Source organism: Mustelus asterias, chromosome 15 (genome assembly GCF_964213995.1).
Source record: "Mustelus asterias chromosome 15, sMusAst1.hap1.1, whole genome shotgun sequence".
In the NCBI taxonomy this organism is placed as follows: Eukaryota; Metazoa; Chordata; class Chondrichthyes; order Carcharhiniformes; family Triakidae; genus Mustelus; species Mustelus asterias.
This window is the reverse complement of record NC_135815.1, coordinates 89170486-89190954: the sequence shown is the minus strand read 5'-3', so window position 1 is coordinate 89190954 and position 20469 is coordinate 89170486. Positions and strand designations below refer to the sequence as shown.

Here is a 20469-nt window from a genome sequence, read left to right as displayed (position 1 = left end):
CCTCACAAAAGGTTGCTGAAGAAGATTGGGTCACACGGAGTTGGGGGTAGGGTGTTAGCGTGGATTGGGGATTGGCTATCCGACAGGAAGCAGAGAGTCAGAATAAATGGGTGCTTTTCTGGTTGGCGGATGGTAACTAGTGGCGTGCCACAGGGATCGGTACTGGGGCCTCAACTATTTACCATTTATATAGACGATCTGGAGGTGGGGACTGAGTGTAGGGTAACAAAGTTTGCAGACGACACAAAGATAAGTGGAAAAGTGAATCGTGTGGAGGGCGTAAGAGGTCTGCAGAGAGATTTGGACAGGCTGAGTGAGTGGGCGAGGATCTGGCAGATGGAGTATAACGTTGACAAATGTGAGGTTATTCACTTTGGAGGAAATAATAGCAAATTGGATTATTATTTAAATGGAAAAAAATTACAACATGCTACTGTGCAAAGGGACCTGGGGGTCCTTGTGCATGAGATGCAAAAACCCAGTCTGCAGGTGCAACAGGTGATCAAGAAGGCAAATGGGATGTTGGCCTATATCGCAAGGGGGATAGAATATAAAAGCAGAGATGTCTTGCTGCATCTGTACAAGGCATTGGTGAGGCCGCAGCTGGAATACTGTGTGCAGTATTGGTCCCCTTATTTGCGGAAGGATATATTGGCCCTGGAGTGAGTGCAGAGAAGGTTCACCAGGTTGATACCAGAGATGAGGGGTGTTGATTATGAGGAGAGACTGAGCAGATTGGGTTTGTACTCGTTGGAATTTAGAAGACTGAGGGAGGATCTTATAGAGACCTATAAGATAATGAAGGGGCTGGATAGGGTAGAGGTGGAGAGATTCTTTCCACTTAGAAAGGAAGCTAGAACTAGAGGGCACAGCCTCAAAATAAAGGGGGGTCAGTTTAGGACAGAGTTGAGGAGGAACTTCTTCTCTCAGAGGGTGGTGAATCTCTGGAATTCTCTGCCCACTGAGGTGGTGGAGGCTACCTCGTTGACTATGTTTAAATCTCGGATAGATGGATTCCTGATCGTTAAGGGAATTAGGGGTTATGGGGATCAGGTGGGTAAGTGGAACTGATCCACTTCAGATCAGCCATGATCTTATTGAATGGCGGGGCAGGCTCGAGGGGCGAGATGGCCTACTCCTGCTCCTATTTCTTATGTTCTTATGTTTCCTACCATGAGTGGGACCAGAAAATCCTTGCCCTGATCTCTGAGGGTTCTATGTTTTCATTTTGGTTTCAATCAGCTCCCATGTGCTTAGCAACCTGAAATCACAGTCTGACTTCCCAAATATCTAATGTCACAACAAGGAATCTAAAGTCACAACCCCTTTTCCCAGAAACCTTGAAATTTTAGGCTGGGATTTTCTGCCCCTGGTTGCATCGGGCAGGTTAGGCAATGGGAGCAAAAATTATAGGTCGACGCAAACGCAATGTCTCTGCCCCCATCAATGTTGTGGCGCATTTCCCGATGTAACAAGATTTAAATATATTAACATATAATAATCAGGCACCTATACCTGAATCAACCTCCCCCACCCCATCAGAAAATCCATTCATGTTGACATGACAACAGCATGAAACCTGACTACCTCCCCAGGCCTGCACCTGGCGAGCAGACCTCCCACAGGAGGTCAGATGAGTGAGCTCGGGGCCGTACCCAGGGTAATGCCCAGGCAGTGCCAGGGTAGTGCAGTGGTTGTTCTCGCATGAACTCCTTTGCGCTAGAGTGGCCTTTAAAAATGGCGGCCTGATCTTTGAATCTGAGTTGCTGGCCGGGGCACGTAAATCAGAGTCCGCCCTGCCAGTGATATGAGGTGGGACCCATCTCTTTAGGTTCTTTCTTTAAAATCCAGGACTATAGAGCAGAGAAAGCTGCTGTCCACACCGCTATTCCCACCCGCCATCGGCCTTTGCCAATTTCCGGGAAAATTTCCCCTTAGTTTCCCGTTCAGTTAGGGACTGTCTAAAATAATATAGGCTTTGAAATCAAAGTCAATGCACCCAGCAGAACATTTAACAAGCCATTTGTGCAGACAATACCTCACACACGCTTCCCACTTGTCACACAAATCATGGATTTCATCACAATTTGTGATTGGGGCGGCACGGTAGCACAGTGGTTAGCACTGCTGCTTCACAGCTCCAGGGACCTGGGTTCGATTCCCGGCTTGGGTCACTGTCTGTGTGGAGTTTGCACATTCTCCTCGTGTCTGCGTGGGTTTCCTCCGGGTGCTCCGGTTTCCTCCCACAGTCCAAAGATGTGCGGGTTAGGTTGATTGGCCATGCTAAAATTGCCCCTTAGTGTCCTAAAATGCGTGGGTTAGAGGAATTAGTGGGTAAAATATGTAGGGATATGGGGGTAGGGCCTGGGTGGGATTGTGATCGGTGCAGACTCGATGGGCCGAATGGCCTCTTTCTGGACTGTAGGGTTTCTATGATTTCTACAATGCCACATCAATTTTAAATTTCACTACTAATAGAATCAGGATTAAAAATGATAAGACTTTTTTTGCTGACACCAATCATAGTAGCTTATTCATTGCTCAAAGTGGGAAGAGTCACAGCTGAGTTTTATGCTTTGAGTTTTAAATGTGTTTTTCCTTTCTGTTTGCTTATCTGGTCCATGATTTATTCCTTGAAGAAAAGATGGGTGACCAGATCATCAGAGCTTCCTTTTGAGCATTTGTGCCATCTTCTAGGAGTTCTGAAGGAATGGCCTGAGATGATAAAGCTGTCTATGATCTTGTCTTTCTCAGTGGAGTAGGATATAGCCTCCACTTTGCACCTGGCACACTGCTACCTCTGTGCTAAGTTTGCAACACTGAAGTTGGATGCAAATCTTTTCCAGTACACCATGTTTCTAAATGACATTTGCATTTAGTAAATGGGTGATAGAATTGTGAAGCAGATTATCGGCAAGCTTTAAACAAAGACTAGATAAATTTCAAGTAGAGCAATTAGTTCTAGAATCACAGTAAGGATATTGAAGAATGTTTTGGGAGGCTTGGTTCCATGGCTGAAACATTGGGCTATCTTCCCATCCTGCTGCTTTGATTTTGTAGCGCAGTGGGCCGGGAGACTCCAGCGGAGGCCATTTCGTGGGCTCCCCGCTGGGCGCCACAGCCTCCACGTGTCTCCCAGCGCTGGATTTCCGACGCTGTTAGCTCGGTGCTAGAAATCGGCGCAGAGCTGATTTATGTATTCAACAGTTCATTCTACTACAATTTAAGTGCCATTAGCGGGCCCGGGACTGAAATCTCCGCGCCCACTAGCCTTTCCCCCCTTCACCCTTGCCAGGAGTATTTCACCTAGCGGGGTTTAGTACAGCTCCTCACTAGCTTCCCACTTGCCTAACCCCGCTGAAGTGAAGGGGGGGCAATCGAGGTCCCCCAGAGGGTCAGGCACCAGAAGGGGTGCCCGCTGGGCATTGCCACCTTGGCAGTGCCAGCTTGGCCCCCTGGCACCGCCCAAGGGGCAAAGTGCCAATGCCCAGGGGGCATCTTGGCACTGCCCACCAGGCATGGGGCAGTGCCAAGGGAACGGGGCCTAATGGGGCAGAGCCTGATGAGGGGGCAGGGCTTCTGGGAGGGGCGATCAGTGGGCGTGTGGGGTCCCACTGCCACTCGGTATTTGGGCTGAGTGACAGAGAAAGAGAGGCCAGCGATCGGGGCTGGCCATTGGGGTGGGGGGAAAGTGGTCAGCCTGCTTGGGGGGGGGGGGGGGGGGGGGGCAGGGTCGGGGCTGCGGGGAGAGGATGGAAGATTGGGGATGCTGGAGGGTGGGCAGGATATTGAGGCGGGCCAGGAGAGGGTTGGAGGTGTCGGGGCTGGGCCCAGACACATCTGGGGGGGGGGGTTGGGCTGGGCCCGGACACATCCAGAGGGCCAGCGTTTGGGCCATGGGAGGGTCACATGGCCGACGGTGTGGGGGTCGCGATCATGCTGACCAGAAATCGGGAGTCCGGCAGAGAGAGGCCACTGCACAGATCGGCACATGCGCAGAGGCCCATTCAGTGCTGTGCTGCCGGCCTCTCCAGCGGGAATAGGCACCAGCCACTGATTTCTCCTTCTGCACTCAGTAGTGCAGTGTGTGGGAGATTCATTTAGAAACTCCCACTGAAAAAAACCAGCGTGATTTACTCAAATGCGACACTTAGAATTTTTTTGGGTGAATCGCCCCCATTAAGTTACAAATAACATACAACGATGCAGAAATCAAGGACAGAGCAAAATTCATATGTTTTTCAGCCACATACCTTTGATTTTACATCCAGTATATGTAGGGAGTAGTTTATCGAGCTCTGCTGGTGGCTTAGTCATTTCTTCCAGAGTTGGGTCAAACAGGTGTAGCATGAGTGCAGCCAGCTGAAACCCAATTTCTTTCGCATTAAAATTTTGATGGGACGACTGGTCGGCATAGTAACGACGGGAATATTTAGTTAATGATCCTGCAGCTCTGATTGTTATATCATTGGTATGGAAAGTGGAATCAATTACTAATTTTCCATCAAAGACAAGGCATGCCTTATTGATGGCTTTGAATGCATCAAGGTCCACTTTCTTCTTGTGAAAGTTAAAGAAAGCCTGAAAAAGTAAAAAAAAAGGCATTAGATTCAAACACACTTCCCTTAACTTTTAGTCACCCAGAGCCCCATTTTAAACCAACATACTCTGCAAGAACAGGATGCATTCATGTCAAAGCCCCATTTACATTCTGCTTCAGTTTTGGCTCCATTGAAAAGCATTCTGGGTTGAAAGATCAGCATCCCGTCAGCATATTACTTATGCCATTAGAGATCGTGTCTAAGCACAACTAACAGATAAATCAATTGAAAACAGTGGCCGGGATTCTCCGGTTGTTCACGCTCTGCTGCCATCAAGAATAGAGAATGTGGCGCTCAGCCAAATCCAGATTGGCCTTCACGATGGGAGTCGTACCTTGGGTGGGCTGAATAGATCAGTATGAAATGGCGGGTGGGGGGGGGCATTGCAAACTTTTTCTATCATTTTGTGGGTTGTTGCAAGTCAGCAGCTATGTGGAGGAGTGGAAGTGTTGACTGTAGTGTTCCAGTAATGATACACATTGTATATCATGTGTGTGCGTGTTTTTTAAAGTTAGTTATTAGTGTCACAAGTAGGCTTACATTAACACTACAATGAAGTTACTGTGAAAATCCCCGAGTCACTACACTTCGGTGGCGCCTGTTCGGATACACTGAGGGAGAATTTAGCATGGCCAATGCACGTAACCAGCACATCTTTTGGACTGTGGGAGGAAACCGGAGCACCCAGAGGAAACCTATGGAGATAAGGGGACAACATGCAAACTCCACACAGACAGTCACCTAAGCCGGGAATCGAACCCGGGTCCCTGGCGCTGTGAGGCAGCAGTGCTAACCACTGTGCCACCGTGCCGTGTATGTGTGTGTGATTCTGGACTTGACCTTGGCTGCAGTTGTTTTTAGGTGTTCCGGAAGATCAGTGCCATATCTAGGGTCAATCCGAAGTATGTTGGAATTGGGTGTTACTTTTTAACTTGTAGCCATTCATTGGGTGTTGAGCTCTTTATTGGCTTTTACATTGTGAAGATGGAATAAACTGGATACTGTTTTTGCAAGGCTTGGCTCATGTCGCCATGTGTTGCAGTATTGTTCAAGTTTTAACAAGTTCCCTTTTAGGGACTGGTCCAAGGTGTTGAAGTCGGGAATTTTAATTGCGAGGCAGATGTCACCAGCATATATGAATTTTTGGGAGGTAGTTTATGAAAGCTCATTTGTGTACAAGTTGAACAGGGTTGAAGCCAGTATTGAGCCTTAGGGGAGTCCATTGGTTTGTCTTTTCCATGTACTTTTTCCCTGTCCAAGGTAAACTTTGAACCTTCAATTGTTCAACAGTGTTCCGATGGTTTTAGTCACCTGAGAGGGAGGGCCCATGACAGCTTCAGGAGGAGGCCAATGTGCCAAATGGTGTCGGAGGTGGCTATGAGACTGAGGATCAAGTTTTTCTGAAAGCCATTTTCAATGTAGGTGGGAAGGGCCAGTACCTGTTCCCCCTGTGCTGCAGTCCTTGCGGAAACCAGCTTGGTCAATGCTGAGGACTTCTTCTACAATTGTGGGGATATAATTGTGACAGTTGGTGTCTCACTGTGGGAGTGCTGCTCGGGCTGCAGTAGAGTAATTAATTTATTTAATTATTTTTCAGTTCAATTAGTGAAAAAAATCGGAGGTTTTTTTTTCTAAACAGGAAATAGGCCCAGCAGCAGCCTGGGAAGATTTTGGAGGGTTTAAAAGTAGGCCGCACCTTTGAGCGGGCAGCGTCGTTAGCAGGCAGTGGAGTGAGCAGGGGACAGAGTGAGAGCTAAAAGGGCTTTGGCTCACAGGGCTTCGGCGAGGAAGGTTGTTTGTTTGTTTTTCTTCGGTTACACCCCCTTTTTGTTTTATCCCCAAAACTAAAAAGGACATGGCTGGTATGAGTGGGAGGCCAGTATACTGCATTCGGTGTGGGATGTGGGAGTTCCTGGAGACAACTTGCCTCCCGGAAGTCCATATCTGTGCCAGATGTGTGGAACTGCATCTCCTGAAGGATCGTGTAAGGGAGCTGGAGCTGAGGCTCGATGAACTCAGTTTAGTTAGGGAAAATGAGAGAGTAATAGATAAAAGTTATAGTCAGGTAGTGACACCAGGGTCTCGGAAGGAAGACACGTGGGTCACGGTTAGGAGGGGTAATAGTCAGAAGGGTGATGTGCCAGAAAGCACCCCAGTGGCAGTCTCCCATAAGAGAAAGGGATGGGCAACAGATGGGAGAAGGGAAGGGAGTGAGCAGTCTGTGGAGGGATCCCCTGTGGTTGTCCCCCTCCACAATAGGTATATTGTTTTGGATTCTGTGGAGGGGGATGACCCTCCAGGGGTAAGCCACGAGGACCAGATCGCCTCCACGGGGACAGGCTCAGGGGTCCGGAAGGGAAAGAAGGGGTTTAGGAGAGCGATAGTTGTGGGGGACGCAATAGTCAGAGACACGGACAGGCGCTTCTGTGGGACTGAACGAGAATCCAGGATGGTAGTCTGCCTCCCTGGTGCCGGGGTACTGGATGTCTCCGAGAGGGTAGGAAGCATATTTAAAAGGGAAGGTAGTCAAACGGATGTGATTGTACACATTGGGGGAAATGATGTAGGTAGGAAGAGCAGGGGGGTCATACGAGAGAAATTCAGGGAGTTGGGTGCTAGGCTAAAAAGTAAGACCTCCAGTGTAGCAATCTCTGGACTGCTCCCGGTGCCTAGTGCAAGTGAGGCTCGGAACAGGGAGATTCTACAGTTGAACGCGTGGCTAAAGGAGTGGTGCAAGAGGGAGGGTTTTAAATTCATAGATAACTGGGAAATCTTCAAGTCAGGATGGCAACTGTACAGAAAGGATGGGTTACACCTTAACTGGAAGGGAGCAAATATCCTGGCTGGGAGTTTTGCTCGAGTGTTTCGGCAGGATTTAAACTAGTGTGGCAGGGGGGTGGGGAACAAAACAGGAGGTCAGTAAATACTGAGGCTGGGGTCGAGCTGGGGGCCAGGGCAAGGCTAGCTAAGAAGAGGAGCACTCTGGAGGAGGAGGACCTGACTGGGCCTGGAGGTCTGGAGTGCATCTGCTTCAATGCGAGGAGTGTAACGGGTAAAACAGACGAACTTAGGGCCTTAATGCTTGTGCGGAATTTGGATGTGGTTGCGGTGACGGAAACTTGGTTAAAAGGACAGGACTGGCAGCTGAATATTCCGGGGTATCAGTGTTTTAGGCGAGACAGAGGAGGGGCTAAAAAAGGTGGGGGAGTAGCGATATTAGTTAAGGAGCATATTACCGCGGTGCAGAGGGTAGACAACTTAGAGGGGTCATGTACTGAGTCGCTGTGGGTGGAACTCAGAAACAGGAAGGGTGCAGTCACTATGCTGGGGGTGTACTACAGACCACCCAACAGCCCACGGGAAGTGGAGGAAAGGATATGTCAGGAGATTCTGGATAGGTGCAGAAAACATAGGGTTGTTGTAGTGGGGGACTTTAATTTCCCTGGCACAGACTGGAAAGTGCTTAGAGCTGGGGGACCGGACGGGGAGGAATTTGTAAAATGCATACTGGAAGGTTCTTTGGAACAGTATGTAGATAGCCCGACTAGAGAGGGGGCTATACTGGACCTAGTTCTGGGAAATGAGCCTGGTCAGGTCGTCAAAGTTTCGGTAGGGGAACATGTGGCAAATAGTGACCACAACTCTGTTAACTTTAGGATAGTAATGGACAAGGATGAGTGCTGTCCTAAGGGCAGGGTGCTAAATTGGGGGAAGGCTGACTATAGCCGGATTAGGCAGGAATTGGTGGATGTTGATTGGGAGAGGATGTTCGAGGGTAAGTCCGCGTCTGGCATGTGGGAGTCTTTTAAGGAACTATTGATAAGGCTGCAGGATAGGCATGTGCCTGTAAAAAGGAAAGATAGGAAAGGTAGGATTCGAGAGCCGTGGATAACCAGGGAAATTGAGGATCTGATTAAAATGAAAAGGGAGGCGTACGTTAAGTCCAGGCAACTGAAAACAGATGGAGCTCTGGAGGAATACAGAGAGAGTAGGAAAGATCTCAAACGGGGAGTTAGAAGGGCAAAAAGAGGGCACGAGATGTTCTTGGCAGGCAGGATTAAGGAGAATCCTAAGGCATTCTATTCACACGTTAGGAACAAAAGAGTTGTCAGGGAGAAAATCGGACCTCTCAGGGACAAAGGAGGGGAATTATGCTTAGAACCCAAGGGAATAGGGGAGATCCTAAATGAATACTTTGCATCGGTATTCACGAAGGAGAGGGGCGTGTTAACCGGGAGTGTCTCGGAGGGAGGTGTTGACCCGTTAGAGAAAATCTCCATTACGAGAGAGGAAGTGTTAGGTTTTTTAGGGAACATTAAAACTGACAAAGCCCCAGGGCCTGATGGCATCTATCCTCGACTGCTCAGGGAGACGAGAGAGGAAATTGCTGGGCCTCTGACGGAAATTTTTGTCGCTTCTTTGGACACGGGTGAGGTCCCTGAGGATTGGAGGATAGCGAATGTGGTCCCGTTGTTTAAGAAGGGTAGCAGGGATAACCCAGGAAATTATAGGCCGGTGAGCTTGACGTCCGTGGTAGGGAAGTTGTTGGAGAGGATTCTTAGAGACAGGATGTATGTGCATTTAGAACGGAACAATCTCATTAGTGACAGACAGCATGGTTTTGTAAGAGGGAGGTCGTGCCTTACAAATTTGGTGGAGTTTTTTGAGGAAGTGACAAAAACGGTTGATGAAGGAAGGGCCGTGGATGTCGTCTATATGGATTTCAGTAAGGCATTTGACAAAGTCCCACATGGCAGGTTGGTTAAGAAGGTTAAGGCTCATGGGATACAAGGAGAAGTGGCTCGATGGGTGGAGAACTGGCTTGGCCATAGGAGACAGAGGGTAGTGGTCGAAGGGTCTTTTTCCGGCTGGAGGTCTGTGACCAGTGGTGTTCCGCAGGGCTCTGTACTGGGACCTCTGCTATTTGTGATATATATAAATGATTTGGAAGAAGGTGTAACTGGTGTAATCAGCAAGTTTGCGGATGACACAAAGATGGCTGGAATTGCGGATAGCGAAGAGCATTGTCGGGCAATACAGCAGGATATAGATAGGCTGGAAAATTGGGCGGAGAGGTGGCAGATGGAATTTAATCCGGATAAATGCGAAGTGATGCATTTTGGAAGAAATAATGTAGGGAGGAGTTATGCAATAAATGGCAGAGTCATCAGGAGTATAGAAACACAGAGGGACCTAGGTGTGCAAGTCCACAAATCCTTGAAGGTGGCAACACAGGTGGAGAAGGTGGTGAAGAAGGCATATGGTATGCTTGCCTTTATAGGACGGGGTATAGAGTATAAAAGCTGGAGTCTGATGATGCAGCTGTATAGAACGCTGGTTAGGCCGCATTTGGAGTACTGCGTCCAGTTCTGGTCGCCGCACTACCAGAAGGACGTGGAGGCATTGGAGAGAGTGCAGAGAAGGTTTACCAGGATGTTGCCTGGTATGGAGGGTCTTAGCTATGAGGAGAGATTGGGTAGACTGGGGTTGTTCTCCTTGGAAAGACGGAGAATGAGGGGAGATCTAATAGAGGTATACAAGATTATGAAGGGTATAGATAGGGTGAACAGTGGGAAGCTTTTTCCCAGGTCGGAGGTGACGATCACGAGGGGTCACGGGAGGGGCGAAGAGAGGGGCGAAGTATAACTCAGACATCAGAGGGACGTTTTTTTACACAGAGGGTGGTGGGGGCCTGGAATGCGCTGCCAAGTAGGGTGGTGGAGGCAGGCACGCTGACATCGTTTAAGACTTACCTGGATAGTCACATGAGCAGCCTGGGAATGGAGGGATACAAACGATTGGTCTAGTTGGACCAAGGAGCGGCACAGGCTTGGAGGGCCGAAGGCCTGTTTCCTGTGCTGTACTGTTCTTTGTTCTTTGTTCTTTATATGCACTGAAGGATGAGGTGTTCAAGAATTTTGTATGGTACCAACAGGAGAGAGATTGGACAGTAGCTAGCTGCAGTTATGGGGTCTTTACTGGATTTTGGAATGGCGATGACATTTTCTGTCCACCATTTCTTTGGAATGGTGTTGGAATTTATGACCATCGTGTAAAACTAGGTCAGCTGGGTATTTCATAAATTCCGGCACGATATTTTCACATCCTGCTGCCTTATCAAACCCTGTAGGACCATCTTTAGTTCTGCAATCTCAAAGGAGGCAGGGCTGATATCTTCTCTGTGTTGCTGATTGCGTTATCTTAGTTAACCCCAGATAGTTCAATTGCCATCGCTAATTGACCACTTCTGCTTCTCCCGATTTACACGAAAATTAAAATCTCTCGCTATTAGCTATCTAATTTTTTGCTCTATGTCTCCTCGATCTCCATATTTATATATTCCCTTACTGCATCACCAGAATCAAGAAGCCTGTAGACAACATCTAGTATAGCTTTACATCCTTTGCCATTTCTTAAATCTGCCCATTGTTATGTCTACTGCCTGATCAACTTTACTGAAACCCATCTTTTTACCTTTATAGTGCTGTAATTGATGGATATTGCTACTTCCTCTCTTTTCCTGTCCGTCCTAAAGATCTTACAGTGGGAATATTTAGTTTGCAATCATGCCCAAATTGTACCTGGGTCTCTGTAGAAAAAAATTACATCAGACTCCTAAAGCTAAACTTATGCCATATTTCTAACTCAGTTGCATCCCTATCTCACTTGTAGGATTCTGAATCGGCTTGACAAGGCATGCAGTGTGAGGTTGTTTCCCCTGGCTGGGGAATCATGCATATTGGGGCACATCAGTGTCAGGATAAAGGGGTCAGTCATTTCAGACTGAGATGAGGATAAATTCCTTTACACAGAGGGCTTGGAACCTTTGGAATTGTTTACTTAGAAAGTTTTTGACTTACTGAACATTTTAGACTCAATGGTTGCGAATCAGTGGTGAAAGTTGAAAAGATTATACGATCGTAGATATTCCCATCGTTCCACCGAGCAAGCAGACAGTTAGAATACACGGAAACGTTAGCTTTCCTGAGTGCATCTTCTACTGCAGTCTCTACTACGGAATTGTTAAAACAACTGATGTTTGAATTCGAAGGTGGTTTCACCAGATGTACGTAAGAACCATTAATTCCAAAAGACAGAATGGTATTCACTGCGATGTAAGCATCAATTGTGTCCCCATACACAATTATATTTCCTGGAAAAAGAGCAATAATTAGAATGGATGCATTAGAGTATATTTTGGAATAAAATTCTGAATACTAAGAACAGTATCTTCCTAGTTTGAGATAAAGGTAGCACAGTGGTTAGCACTGCTGCCTCGCAGCGCCAGGGACCCGGGTTCGATTCCCGGCTTGGGTCGCTGTCTGTGTGGAGTTTGCACGTTCTCCCCGTGTCTGCGTGGGTTTCCTCCGGGTGCTCCAGTTTCCCTCCACATTCTGAAAGGTTGGGTGCATTGACCCGAACAGGCGCCGGACTGTGGCGACTACGGGAATTTCACAGTAACTTCATTGCAGTGTTAATGTAAGTCTTACTTGTGACTAATAAATAAACTTTAGATCATACTGAAATAGACATATTTAGCACCCAGCCACAGTTAGATCATTTAACGTGAGGGACACAGGCAGTGCTGCATCGTGTGTGTGCCCTGCATGCAAGCAATGAAGAAAAACGAGAAATAAGGCAGAGAAAGTGGGGAAAAAAAGTGAAGGAGGAGAAACTGGCAGAAATGGAGGAGAGAAAAGATAGATAGGGAGACAAAAATGGAAGAAGGCAAGTAGATCTGGAAAGAAAGGGGAAAGGGACAAAAGAGAGGGCGAATAAATAGACAAAGCAGAAAAGATGGTTAAAGAAAGAAATGAAGGTGTTGATGTTATTGTCTCTCATCTGGAGGGAAAGGGTAATGGCAGTTTTAAAATAAAGACAAGCGACCTACCCCATGGCATCCCATTGTTTACTCATTTTAACTTGTCATGTCAGCAGGACAGCCACTGGAAGGCAGTAAGGTCTTGTTTTATTTAAGCAGGTCTCCTAATGATGTCTTTGGAATCTGCCTGAGGCTCAGCTAGCAAGAATTGGTGTCCTCAATGAAGGCCATTAGAGGCCCTGGGAGGGAGGATCTTTTATTTTTTTAGGCTTCCTTGTGGGTTAGTAAGAACAGCTGCGTTTCTTAGGGCCTAACAAGAGTACATAGGAGAGAAGGAAAGGAGAGAGTGCAGGATATAGCGTGGGATTTTTCGGCCCCAAAACTGGAAAATCCTGCCCGAGGTCAACAGACCTTTACATGGTCAGCCCCCGCCCACTGCAATTCCTGTGGCGGGCGGGATGGGAAAATTCCTTCCACAGTGTTACAGTCATAGCTAGGGTGTGGAGAAAGATCAACTTAATATATGATAGGTCCATTCAAAAGTCTGATGGCAGCAGGGAAGAAGCTGTTCTTGAGTCGACCCCAGACTTTTGTATTTTATTCCCGATGGAAGAAGGTGGAAGAGAGTGTGTCCGGGGTGTGTGGGGTCCTTGATTATGCTGGCTGCTTTCCTGAGGCAACGGAGGGTGTAGAAGGAGTCAGTGGATGGGAGGCTAGTTTGCGAGATGGATTGGGCTAACTTTCACAACCCTTTGTAGTTTCTTGCGGTCCTGGACAGAGCAGGAGCCATACCAAGCTGTGATACATCTGGAAAATATGCTTTCTGTGGTGCATCTGTAAACATTGGTGAGAGTCGTAGTGGACATGCCGAATTTCCTTAGCCTCCTGAGAAAGTCGAGGCATTGGTGGGCTTTCTTAACTATAGCGTCGGCATGGGGGACCAGGACAGGTTGCTGGTGATCTGGACACTTAGAAACTTGAAGCTCAGTGCCCTCCCCTCATCTTGCTGAAGGAACACCTTCAATGGTAGCTTCATGATTTGTGCCATTGCAAAACAAAGTTACATAGCAAATACCAAAAACCTCTGAGAATTCTGTGTTTCTCCAATTATGAACAATCCTGCCATGACAAGCAATACCAAGAATGTAACAAAACTAACAGGTGGAAGCCATCTATTAGTCAAAAGGTATTTCACAGGATGCGAGTCTCTCAGTAATGAGATTAGCAGCCTTTAGAATACAATGGCCAGAAGAATACAATGTCATGCTAATAGGAAACACTTCAGTTTGAAGCATCAAGGGGAGGCATACATATGTTAGGTTTTAGAGCCACAGAAGCTGAGGGGACAGACAGCAAATACACTGAGAGAACAATCAATGGGAAAAAATAGTATAATTGTCATCACCCGGGGAAGCAAGTAGCCAGATACCACCTAGCAGTCTGGAAGCCAATTCTAGAAAGCAGACAAGAAACAAGAGTGCGGAAACATTTGTGTAGGCAGTTCGCTGAACCAAGAACAGACATTTCCCAGAATAACTCTTCAACCGTGTAGAGTGTGGTAACTATAAGCTGGCCTTTACTTATATAGACCTATTGAATCATAGAAGAATCATAGAAACCCTACAGTGCAGAAAGAGGCCATTTGGCCCATCGAGTCTGCACTGACCACAATCCCACCCAGGCCCTACCCCCATATCCCTACACATTTACCCGCTAATCCCTCTAACCTACACATCTCAGGACACTAAGGGGCAATTTTAGCATGGCCAATCAACCTAACCTGCACATCTTTGAAGTAGATGTTGTTTGGGAAGAGGGAAGTTTAGACCTTAAAAAAATACATTGGATCAAAAAGGGTAATTTTTATATAAACTGTGTGGGTGTTTTTAGTAAGTTAGAGTTTATTTATTAGTCACATGTAAGGCTTACAGTAACACTGCAATGAAGTCACTGTGAAATTTCCCTAGTCGCCACACTTTGGCGCCTGTTTGGGTCAATGCACCTAACCAGCACATCTTTCAGACTGTGGGAGGAAGCTGGAGCACCCGGAGGAAACCCACGCAGACACGGGGAGAACGTGCAGACTCCACACAGACAGTGACCCAAGCCAGGAATCGAACGCAAGTCCCTGGCGGTGTGAGGCAGCAATGCTAACCACTGTGCCACCGTGCCGCCCCGATATAGTTCCTATATGTAACTGTTTGAGATCATTATAGTCCTGATCGTGTATATCTGTCTTCTTTATAGTAACAAATGGTGTTTAATAAGTGGTATAAATGACTGGGCTGGTTACTGTTCTCACTGGGTCTTCCACGTGACTACTCACACCATTCCTGTAAACAAAACTATACACCACATAAACTTGGATTCCAAGTTAGGACACCCTCACAGATAACATCAGCCGGGTTCATCAGAATCCCTGATGTCCTTCTCCCAACCATTGTCAACCATGTCTTCAGTTGACCTGGCCCTCAGCTCCGGAATTCCCTTCCTAAATCTCTCTACCCCTTCACCTTCGCTCCCTTAAGATGCTCCCCTCAATTTACCTCTTTAACCAAGCATTTGGTCACCTACCCTAATATTTCCTTCTCTGGATTGGTGTTAATGGATTTTCTTTTGTCTAATTATGCTCCAATGAACTGCCCGGGGACTTTTACTACTTTTAAAGGGGCTATATATTTGTAAGTTGCTGCTGGTGCAACCACAATAACGTGGGATAGTCTTTATGGCATTGTATCAGAACCCTACAAATGTGTGAGAGTTCTTAAAATTAGTTATGAGCCAAGTGTGCAGAGGAAAGCCTTCGTCTCCAAGCTGCCAGCCTCTCACTTGCTGTGCAGGGCAAACTGTGGGGGTTGGAATAATTGCTGTATTGGAAAAGCATTGTGGCAGTTGCCAGGAATGCAAGCACAGACTTGCATGATACGTTGCTGGTCATCATACACCTGTGTACTAATAAAGCAGAAGCCCTTGAAGGCAGTTGCATTATTTGAAGGAGCCTATGCAGTCATTGATGTCCTGAACTTGGAAGAATCTGAATAACCTTCTGAATTCTATCCTTCTGCTTCCGAATGCTCATAGGGAAAGTAATGAATGTATTTGATCTATCAGCCAACTGACTAATGCAAGCACTGACTGCAAACTGATGTTGGCAGCCTGGAAGGAGCCCAAAGCAAAATTGTTTAAGGACTGCAGTGACCACGTTGTGTCAGGCTCTGCTAGCTCTGGCAGTTTGCAGATCTGCTTGCATAATCTGATACAACCCTGTAACAACTTCTCAAGTGAAAGTAAAAAGTAAAGTTTATTTATTAGTCACAAGGCTTACAGTAACGCTGCAATGAGGCTACTGTGAAATTCCCCTAGTCGCCACAGTCCGGCGCCTGTTCGGGTCAATGCACCAAACCAGCACGTCTTTCAGAATGTGGGAAGAAACCGGAGCACCCGGAGGAAACCCACGCAGACACGGGGAGAACGTGCAAACTCCACACAGACAGTAACCAAAGCTGGGAATCGAACCCAGGTCCTTGGCGCGATGAGGCAGCAGTGCTAACCACTGTGCTACCGTTCCGCCCCTCCCCCTGAGAACTGCAGGTATGTTTGTCCTCAATTTATAAACTCTATGAGAACACCTCCTTCTATCAGTGATACCTCTATTTGCACCATACTCCTTCTCCAGTATCTCCTTTTACCAAAGTGCAATCTTGGAAAGGTCACTGTGAAGAAATAAGTTCTGTGACATGTTGTAACTACAAGAAACAACTACAAGCACTTCCAAATCACTAAAGAAAAATAATTGGAATGATATAAAGCTTTTCATGACCACTAGGTGAAAAAAACCCCACAAGCTACTGCAGAAAAATGTCTCCTAAAACTATACAGCTTTATCTAAGAGCAGTTAACGATCACTCCAAATACATCGGTGGAAAAAAAACCTTTCCTTGATTTGTAGCACCTGCAGTCGATAGGCAGGAGCGAAATGTGATATTGTCAGACTGGTGCAGATTAAACGAGCTGATGTTGCCTGACCCCTTTTTCATCAATTCAAGAGCTTTCCATCTATTTCAAGACTACAGCTTGGGTTACCAGGATTGAAATTTTCCTGAAGATTGTTCTGAGTGCTAAAGCAGTGGTATATTGGGGCGGTACAGTGGTTAGCACTGCTGCCTCACAGCGCCAGGGACCCGGGTTCGATTCCCGGCTTGGGTCACGGTCTATGTGGAATCTGCCACGTTCTCCCCCCGTGTCTGCTTGGGGTTCCTCCGGGTGCTCCGGTTTCCTCCCACAGTCCGGACAGATGTGCTGGCTAGGAGCAATGGCCATGCTAAATTCTCCCTCAGAGTACCCGAAAAGGCATCGAGGTGTGGCGACGAGGGGATTTTCACAGTAACTTCATCGCAATGTTAATGTAAGCCTACTTGTGGCACTAATATATAAAAAATGGTGAGACCAACAGTTACATAAAATGGGTGTACACTACCATGAAGTGGTGCTAAAGCGAGGTCTCTGCTCTCCTCTCCACCACTTCCAACTAAGCAACACACCCAACGCAGCAGCTTTTTTGCTGAGACTTGATCCACACACCTCCCCAAATAGGAGAAAGACCAAAATGACTTTTGGCGATACCAAGGGTAAGATTTTCAAATGCCAATGGGAGCAGGAATGAGTGTAGGCACAAATTGAAAATTGCTGGAGAGCAGCATTGTGGTTTTGGGGATGCGATGCCATTTTCAAAGGAAGGACGAGATGGGGATTACCCTGAAACCCACATGCCTCCAATTGACTGCTCGTCAATCTCACTGATGAGTTCACTAATAGGCCTCAAGGAGCAGTTTTGAATTTTCAATTGTCAGGTATGGGGAGTACACAGTATCTGCGATTCATCAGGGCGCAGCTAACGTGCAAAGAGTGGGGAGCCATGAGGGATAATGGATACACTGTTCAATTCATTTAGAAGAGGTAGAATTAAGCTTTTCCACTCAAATAATGGCACAGGGTTTCCTTTGCTGGTATTGAGAGGTTTGTATTTCTCAGCATGAACATGAACAGACGGGGAATGGAGGGATACATGCGAATGGTCTAGATAGGACAACGTGATTGGTGCAGGCTTGGTGGGCCGAAGGGCCTGTCCCTGTGCTCTACTGTTCTTTGTTCTATCAGTCTGAGGTTGGAGCCCTTAGAGGAACATCAAGCTGCTGCTATCTCCAGAGCAGCAGAGCTTGGCTGAGGAATTGGAGATAGGAACAGGCTACTCTGACATTCAACAGTGAGGGGAAGCTTCAACACATGCATCCTCCTGCTCAGGAGGAGGACAGAGGAACACACCGCACTTTTGCAAGGATAAGGTGCTACACAAGACAACGAGTGTATCATCCACAAGTCCGCTACCAGCAAAAGATAGAGCATCAGTGCCATAGGGGGTTGTGCCTAGCCAAGCAGATGGTCTCAGACGTTTATGTTCTGGTCCAAAATTACCTCCATTAATGTCTCAAGAGAGGTACAGGAAAACCCTTGCATCACCCATGATGCCTGTGCCAGTGCTGGCCTGATCAATACCCTCCTGCAACATATCTTCAGAAAATGGCAAATTCACTCATTGCTGCTGCTCGACTTTTCAAAAGGCCCTCAATTTCTATGTACTGCTTTCAGCCCATTCCTTGCGCCGCTAACTGAGCACCTCAATCACTCATGGGTCAATTATGTGTTTCACATTTGAAAATAGCATTGGGAGTTTGGCAATGGGAGAGCAATTAATTAGGCATACCTAATTGCTTCCACCAAAATTAAATTCTTTACGGAGGGCTTCTATGGCCTCTGAGCCCCATGGCGAGGCCATCTTGTCTGGTCTCCGCTGGTGGAGACCATACGTGATACTCATTGGGGAGAACCTTGACTGGCGGGGTGATTAAGGTAAGCATCCGGGACTTAATGCTAAAGCTGATTTCGACGGCACAACAGGGCTGGTATGACCGGGGAAGGCGATAAACTGGGTGAATTTTGATTTTCTGCCTCCCGCCCATTACCGCCTCGCCTCGCCAAATGTTGAGCGGGACAAAGTCGTAAGATTGCACCCAGAAAGTTAGCAAAATGAATTAGAGAGTAGGGAAGAGAAATAATTACTTTTGTCTGCAAGGAATACTCTAGTATATCAACTTACTTGAGAAAGGATATACTGGCACCTTACTTGAGAAAGGATATAAAGGATATACTGGCACTGGAGGGGGTGCAGAGAAGATTCACTAGGTTGATTCCGGAGTTGAGAGGGTTGGCTTATGAGGAGAGACTGAGTAGACTGGGACTATACTCAATGGAATTCAGAAGAATGAGGGGAGATCTTATAGAAACATAAGATTATGAAGGGAATAGATAAGATAGAAGCAGGGAAGTTGTTTCCACTGGCGGGTGAAACCAGAACTAGGGGCATAGCCTCAAAATAAGGGGAAGCAGATTTAGGACTGAGTTGAGGAGGAACTTCTTCACACAAAGGGTTGTGAATCTGTGGAATTCCCTCCCCAGTGAAGCAGTTGAGGCTACCTCATTGAATGTTTTTAAGACAAGGATAGATAAATTTTTGAACAGTAAGGGAATTAAGGGTTATGGTGAGTGGGCGGGTAAGTGGAGCTGAGTCCACAAAAAGATCAGCCATGATCTTATTGAATGGCGGAGCAGGCTCGAGGGGCCAGATGGCCTACTCCTGCTCCGAGTTCTTACGTCCTTATGTTAACTACCTTATAATATAGTTACTATGTACTGTGCTATACGCTAAAATGTTCCTGTCATCATAAAATGACATTTACAATTCACTGAGAGCAATGCAACATGAGTTCTAGATTGCTAATATTTGTAATACTCAGTATGACTAATAAGACAGGACAAGGATCAGGAAGTCAAATGTTTGATTTCTGTTCAATAATCCAGTTGATTAACAACAGTAATGTATCAACAAGTAGATATTAATCAGCAATTATTTAATCTTAAATGACAGCCAATGTACTATAAATGCTTAATACTGTAATTTGATACATCAACATCCTAAAATAAAAGATACTGCAAACATTAACAGGTTTGTTGAAAATGAGTCCCTGTCCAAGACTGCAGACACGTTGCATTAATCATAAAGGAACCTGGGAGGCTATATTTAAGTTATTCATATGTGGATAATATGAAGACCAATTATAAGAATTAAATTACATTCATTATCAGATTTGAATTTATGTTAGTGTTGAATATATTTCCTCATTCTTGGTCTCCTAATCAAGCAGAATCATTTGAATTTTTCAAATGATTATCAGCTAATTACAATATATCCTTCATAAATAAATGATCAGTTAATTGCATAATTAAATGGGCTTCCATGTGTATCCTTCAGCATAGCCACTCTGAATAACGCTGCAAATTACGGTTAATTAAAACATACGATGCATTTGAAAACATGGTAACGTGTCTGAAATTCCAAATAAATTCTGCAGTGTTGGGAAACAAAGCTAGATGAGATAAAGATGTCAGTAAATGTAATTACACATAATTACACCATTCTGTCTGCATGAAAATAAAGAGCATACCTTATCATTTCTTGCATCTGTTATAGAGACTGTTGTATTTTTAATATGTACATTGAACCAATGGTCAATTTTCGTATGCAAGCAATTGGCCATTTACTACTTTTGTAATCCTTTTATTATTTTCCAATTACATTACACAATAATGCTTCTCCTAATTTCAATTAAAGAAAATCATGTCCCACCAAAACATTTTTTTAAGATACAGCCATTATGGAGCTTGATACGATGGATGTAGAGAAGGTGTTTTCACTTGTGGAGCATCCAGAACCAGGGCCATCCATATAAGAGAGTCATTGATGAATACAACAAAGAATTCCGGAGAGACTACTTTACCCAGAAAGTGGTTAGAATCCCTACAGTGCATAAGGAGGCCATTCGGTCCATCGAGTCTGCACCGGTCACCGGGGCGGCACGGTAGCACAGTGGTTAGCACTGCTGCTTCACAGCTCCAGGGACCTGGGTTCGATTCCTGGCTTGGGTCACTGTC

At 46.2% G+C, this 20469-nt stretch overlaps 1 protein-coding gene across 1 annotated transcript in view; it reads right to left on the bottom strand.

Moving 5' to 3' along the window:
- cfap61 (cilia and flagella associated protein 61) overlaps positions 1 to 20469 on the bottom strand; it is a 176389-nt gene that overhangs the window by 44325 nt on the left and 111595 nt on the right. The window contains exons 20-21 of the mRNA XM_078230494.1: positions 11462 to 11754; positions 4254 to 4581 (exon numbers count right to left, since the gene is read on the bottom strand). Coding sequence (XP_078086620.1) covers positions 4254 to 4581; positions 11462 to 11754 — 621 coding nt within the window. The remainder of the gene's footprint in view (positions 1 to 4253; positions 4582 to 11461; positions 11755 to 20469) is intronic.